The sequence below is a fragment of the Notothenia coriiceps genome, unplaced genomic scaffold (genome assembly GCF_000735185.1).
Source record: "Notothenia coriiceps isolate Sejong01 unplaced genomic scaffold, NC01 NC01_scaffold00002072, whole genome shotgun sequence".
NCBI classification, from domain to species: Eukaryota; Metazoa; Chordata; class Actinopteri; order Perciformes; family Nototheniidae; genus Notothenia; species Notothenia coriiceps.
Window position 1 is genome coordinate 207,325 of NW_011334773.1, and position 6,103 is coordinate 213,427.

Below are 6,103 nucleotides of genomic sequence, written 5' to 3' on the forward strand. Positions count from 1 at the left end.
CAATACAGAGGCAATAATGTAATATAATACATTATTTTATATATATTACATTTTTATATGTATTTTTATATAGTCTTATATATAAAACTGGCCCTTTGAGTGCTACCATAATGCTAATGTGGCCCGAGATGAAATTGAGTTTGACACCCCTGNGTAGAGAGACAGAGAAAGAGGGGCACCATGTATGGTCATTCTGACACGCTGCCCTGTTGACCAGATCCAAATGAGGACATGATGACCACCTCGGATCATACCACTATAAAATCTGTCTGTCTGTCCGTGTGTCTGTTTGTCTGTCTGTCCGTCTGTCCGTGTGTCTGTCTGTCTGTCTGTCTGTCTGTCCGTCTGTCTGTCCGTGTGTCTGTCTGTCTGTCTGTCTGTCTGTCTGTCTGTCTGTCCGTCTGTCCGTCTGTCCGTCTGTCCGTCTGTCTGTCTGTCTGTCCGTCTGTCTGTCTGTCCGTCTGTCTGTCTGTCTGTCTGTCTGTCTGTCCCTGAATGAGGCAGTGCGGTTGGCTGCACAGCTTGTGTTTGCCCAGTAAACATTTTCCTCATTCTGTCCTGTCCAACTTTTCTCAGCCACACAAATAGCTGTAGAGGGTTCTTGCAGCAGAAACATTTCATTTATTTGACATAGACTTGACTGCTTTCTGTTCTTTTGTCATATTATAGCAGTGAAAGGTGCTCTTCTACATGAGATGAACTTGTTGTGGTGCAGACTCAGGAAGTGCAATTTTAAAGAGCAGCAGCGCCACTCGGTGGTGAGAAACCGTCTGTACTCTCATGACAAACACAGCTTCAATAAAACCGAAGGACTAACTGAAGATAAGTGGTTATGCACAATGCCGCTCTACAGGAGCTTACCTGTTTAAAGAGTTGGTTTGTTTGCTGAAGCATTGACGTAGCAAACAGAAATGCAATATCACAAAGACACGCACACACACACGTACACACAGAGTTCAGAAGGTTTCATTATCCTGGTTTCAGTTCTGTCCGCTGCTTATACTTTCTGATGTTCTCCGATAACGCTCACCTTGAATTTTTGCTTCCTTGTTTATTTTAGAGTAAAGATAAACTTTCCTTTCTTTTTCAGATTTGTAATCTTTTGCAAGATGTTTCTCATTTAGTTACATAATGTGCTAGATCTTGGACTTTAAATTGTTTTGCAACATCAGCAGACTATTTAGCTTCCAACAGATTTAGGACTACTTCTTTTAGGCAGTACAGCGATGACGTTTAATGAGCCACCCAGAAGTGAGCTCAGACATGGTCTGTTGACTGCACCATAATAATTGAAGCGTGATGAAACAGATGTTACAAGTCAAGTAGACCGGAGTCCTCATGACAATAGGTCAGGATTGTTATCACGGTTAAAGTGGACCTATTATGCTATGTTTGAAAAATATATTGTAGCGTCCTAGACAAAACATGTCTTGAACACGTCAGGCATTGTTTCTGATGGCAACGTTCTGTGGGTCCACAGATTTTTTGGCTATCAGTTTTTAAACACAATTTAAACACCCAACAAATCAAAGGACTTCCTCACACAGGTGCGGCTCACAGATGTTTTACAATTACCTACAAGAGATGATAAAGGGACAGATATTAAACTCTGATATGACAACTCTATATTGCCTTGTGGTATACATTGTCATAAGACAATTATTCTGACACTCAATTTAGTCTAAGCTTTAATAATTGAACATTTTACCAAAACAGCTTATCAATCATAATCCTTTAGCAGATGTGTGTGATTGGCTCTACATGTATTGTATTCAATATTGATTTGATAACTCAGTTTATTGTGTTAATTGCAGCTCATTAGTTCATATTGAAGTTGAAACATATACTGATGGGAGTGGCTGGTGCATGACAACACAAAAAGCAAATGTAACCATATAAGGTGGATCGCTGTCAGAGTCGCAAACTGCTGAGCTGGCTCTGCAGTTCTCTGTGAAACCACAAACAAACATTAGGTGATATTTCAATCAGCAATGACTCACCCATTGCTGCTGGAAATAACCGATAGGGAAGCGAGATAACAAGATGCTTGGACCCGTGCAACAGGAATACCAATGTGTTGGTGCAGGTGAGGTGTGTGTGGTTGCCAGGGTGATTTGATGCAATGGTGAAATAACCACATTAACGTGTTCTCTCCTGTCTCTGTGCTTAAACCTCCCCTTTGTGAACATTACTGTCTTTCATGTAATATGGTGTTCACAACTACTCCCTGAATCAGGAGCAGGTTTGAATGAAGTTGCATTCCAACAGAAAGTCTGTATTTACCTTTAGCTCGTTCACACCTGTCTGTTCCCAGAGACATCTGCCCAACTCTTGGAGGGCGGTCTGGTGTCTGCTTTCGGCTTGGAGCCCCATCTCTTGGGTTTCGTAGACCACGTGCATGTCAGGCGGCCTGACGGAGAAGTCATCGTAGACAACCTCCGCCCCCCTCTTTGTGGGGCAAAGCAGCGGCTCCTGAGGCACATCTTCGGCCCCTCTCTCTTTCTTGCCTTTTTCTCTCTTCCTCCATTTGGAGCTTTTCTTCCCGCTCTTGTGCTCTCTTTCTCTCGTATTCCTCTCGCAGCTTTCTCTCCAGCTCCACCGCTCTTTCTTTCTCCATCTGCTTTCTTCCCTCTCTCCTCCTCTCTCTGTTTTTCCAACTGGATTTGCCTCATTCTCTCCATCTCTTCTTCCTTTTCTTGCAGCTCCTTCAGCGTAATCTGCCTCTCCCTTTCTCTCTCTTCTTCCTTTCTTCGTTTTTCTTCCAGTTCTTGTTTACGCTTTATCTCAAATTCCTCTCGCATTTGTTTCTCCAGCTCCTCAAATTGGTCTTTCTCACTTTGTCTCTTCCTTTCCTCTTCCCTTCTCTCCTCCTCTCTCTGTCTCTTCCTCTCCTCCTCCGCCCTTAGTCTTTCTTTCTCCCTCTCCTCCTGTCTGAGTCTTTCCTCTTTCTGCCTCGCCCTCTCCCTATCCTCCTCTTTCTGCCTCTGCTGCACCATCTCTTTCTCTCTCTCCATCTCTTTCTCTCTCTCTTTCTCGTCTCCTCCACTCAGCCTCTCTGCCTGGCTCACCCAGGCTTGTTCCCACTCCTCCTCTCTTTGTAACTTCTTGTTACCTTCCCTCTCTCTCACTTTGCGCTGGACGTTGTATTCTTCTTTCCCGTTGACCAGTCTCTCGTCCACTCCCTCTTTCCTCTCCTCCTGAACTTGTCTTAGTCTCTCTTCTTTCTGTTTCGCCCTCTCTCTTTCCTCTTCTCTCTGTCTCTGCCACTCCAACTCTTTCTCTCCTTCCCCCTGTTCTTCTTCTCTTACCCCGTCCGCTCCTCTCGTTGTTTCCCCTCTTGGATCTTGTTGAAATCTCTCTTCTTTCTGCTTCGCCCTCTCTCTTTCCTCTCTCTCTCTCTCTGCCACATCAACTCCTTCTCTCTTTCCCGCTCCATCTCCTCTCCGTTCAACCTCTCCCTCTCCTCCTCTTCCCTCGGCCTCGCCTTCTCTTTCTCTTCTTCCATCTTGACTCTCGGCTGCTCGTGTTCATCCGCTCTTCGTCTTTTTTCAAATTCCAAATGTTTCAGACGTTCTTCTTCTTGCGCCTCCTCGTCTTCCTTCTTCTGTAGACCTCCTACTCTTCTGTAGACAGGCGTAGGGACGTCCTCTTCAGCTTCATCCTCCGATTCGTCTTCTTCTTCCTCTTCCCATCCTCTGAGGGTGAGCCCAGGATCAATGGACATCATCCTCTCCACCACACCGAAGCGAACAGAGCGTCGTTTGACATTGTCCCTCTTGAGAGCGTGTTCAGGTATCTCACTGGAGTCTCCCTCGTCAGCGTTGAGTGTATATGAGCCTTGTTTGCGTAGTTTGACACTCCCTTCACTTGACGTGTCGTCCATATCCTCTTCTGGCGTTTCTTTGGAGCTTTCTGTTGAGCGGGCATCAGTAAGAGCGTCTTTGGATGCTTCCATCGGGGTCTCTGTGGGTGGTTCGGCGGTGTCCAATGTGTGACTGGCCGGCGTTCTTTACAACCATCATGGCCCCTGGTATACCACCACACATATAACAACAGACTATAACACATGGGTGCTATCTCTTAATTAGACTATTCAACTACTGTAACACAATGTACAATTACTGTGCAATCTATCATTTTATTTTCAATACTGTCCTGTTAATGATTTCCCATCTGTGGGACTAACAAAGGTATTCTAAATCGGAATTCTCTCATGACTGTATGCTAAATACACATTTACATCCAGCAGCCTGTTAGCTTAGCATTATGACTTCTCACCCCACAGCTCAGTCATTAACATATCTTTTGTTTGTTGGATCAATGCAAAAGAATGTCATGCAAAAAATGTAAACGTGAGTCTGCCTTAGCCTGGTGCTGTCACTTCCTGGAGACTTTTCCCCACTGACAAGGTAACCAACAACAAGCTCCATTGACAGATATACCATACAGGTTTTTTAAATAAACATACTCTGTCTGTACTCATACCAGTAGGTGGTTGGAGATCTCAAATTTCATACTTTGAAGTGGCCTGGTTTGAACTCTTATCTAGTGTAATTTGAGAACATAAATCTGGCAAGCTACGTTATTCATTTACCACATTACTACTGAGAGAACAGTACAGTACATTCAGAAGTAAGTTATTATACATGGAGTAATGTGGACTTCATCATGGGGCATAAATAATGCTCAACATTGGTCTTAACGAAAACACCTGATCTGTTGCATGCATCTGATCACAACAGGAGAATCTGAAATGAAATGTAGGGTGCTATTGTCCTTAGATAACATTATACTTGTTTGCACTTGGTGGAGAATGTTCATGTCTTAACACGTTACCAAACAGAAACAACACAAATGAAAGAAGGCATGCTCCTTGGAGCGAGATCTTGGAGCACTTCCGTCTTCTCTCCTTTACACCCTTCACACTTCCTGCATCGTTTCCTCTCTCTTTGTCATGATCTCTGGCTTCGATGAGGAGCAAACAGGAGGTGATTCTGCGTTTTATGCTGTTTACCCCCAGCAGCGCTCCATCGCGCCCCTGCCGCGTCTTTGGGTCGGTTGTTGTCATGGTAACAGCTGGCTGGGGGGACAGACATGGGCCACCTGACTCAAACTTGGAGGTGAGCTTCATGGACAGACGCTTCCTGCTGCCGCCCCATCCATACGCTGGATTGTCTGTGAGGAAACGTCACTGCCTGATTCTTCGAGGTTTTGTACGACAGAAGTCTGCAATTCATCTTCTTTCTTATTTTCCTCTTTCTCTACTGGTTTAGTTACAATTTCCGTGGATGCTTTGTGGTTTGGGCCTTTGGGTGGCAGGACAGGTTTCCACGCTGGAATCAAGAGTATCCCCTGCACTTGCTATCCCTTCTTCTTCGGTAAGACAATTACGTCTGTCTTGGGTTTGGAGGGGATTGGGGGTAGAGGTGCCGTCAGTCTGGGAAACCTCAAAGGAGCTCTCCATAGCTGAGTCGCTGAAAGAAGGAAGAAGAGGTGTTTATATACGGCGACACATTTACATTCTCTTACCTAGATACTTACATACATACATTCTTAAATAGTTTCTTACATACATACATACATAGATTATTACATACATACTTACATACATAGATATACATACACACATAGGTACATACATACATACGTCATACATACAGTACGTTATGTGATCTGACAGTGAGTGTGCAGTGTAATTTTTAAACCACACTTAATATGAAATAAAGACTCCTAAATGAGAATGAGAACAGGCGGGGAGACATGTCAGCAATTGAGGCAGGCCTGATGAGTCATCCCCACAACAACAATATTCTGTTATATATATAAAATCACAGTCTAGATCTCCAAGTGAACTGAAACCTCTGTCAGATAAACAATCTTAAAGTGAAGTACTGTCACAAGGACGAAATAAAGGACAAGCCTAGCCCTGTGTACACATTTTTATATGTTCCCATGTATAACACTAAATACTACAGGCATTGTTGTGTTATCTGGTTTGACCTGTAATACTTATACACAGAACGGTAACTCCACACCCCAGTTGAATACTGTGCAACTCTCAGTGTTTGTCAGTAAAAAGCTTTCTCTGTCACTCTCACACTAT

At 43.9% G+C, this 6,103-nt stretch overlaps 1 protein-coding gene across 1 annotated transcript; it reads right to left on the reverse strand.

Moving 5' to 3' along the window:
- Positions 1–2,294: 2,294 nt before the first annotated feature.
- Positions 2,295–3,253, reverse strand: LOC104965617 (octapeptide-repeat protein T2-like). The gene has a single exon (XM_010794608.1). It carries the CDS (start codon positions 3,012–3,014, stop codon positions 2,295–2,297), a length of 720 nt encoding a protein of 239 aa, XP_010792910.1. The 5' UTR covers positions 3,015–3,253.
- Between the last annotated feature and the right edge of the window lie 2,850 nt (positions 3,254–6,103).

What these genes read in the sequence shown, in the direction of transcription:
- LOC104965617 (XM_010794608.1), bottom strand. Translation starts at nt 3,014, where the DNA reads ATGGAGAGAGAGAAAGAGATGGTGCAGCAGAGGCAGAAAGAGGAGGAT.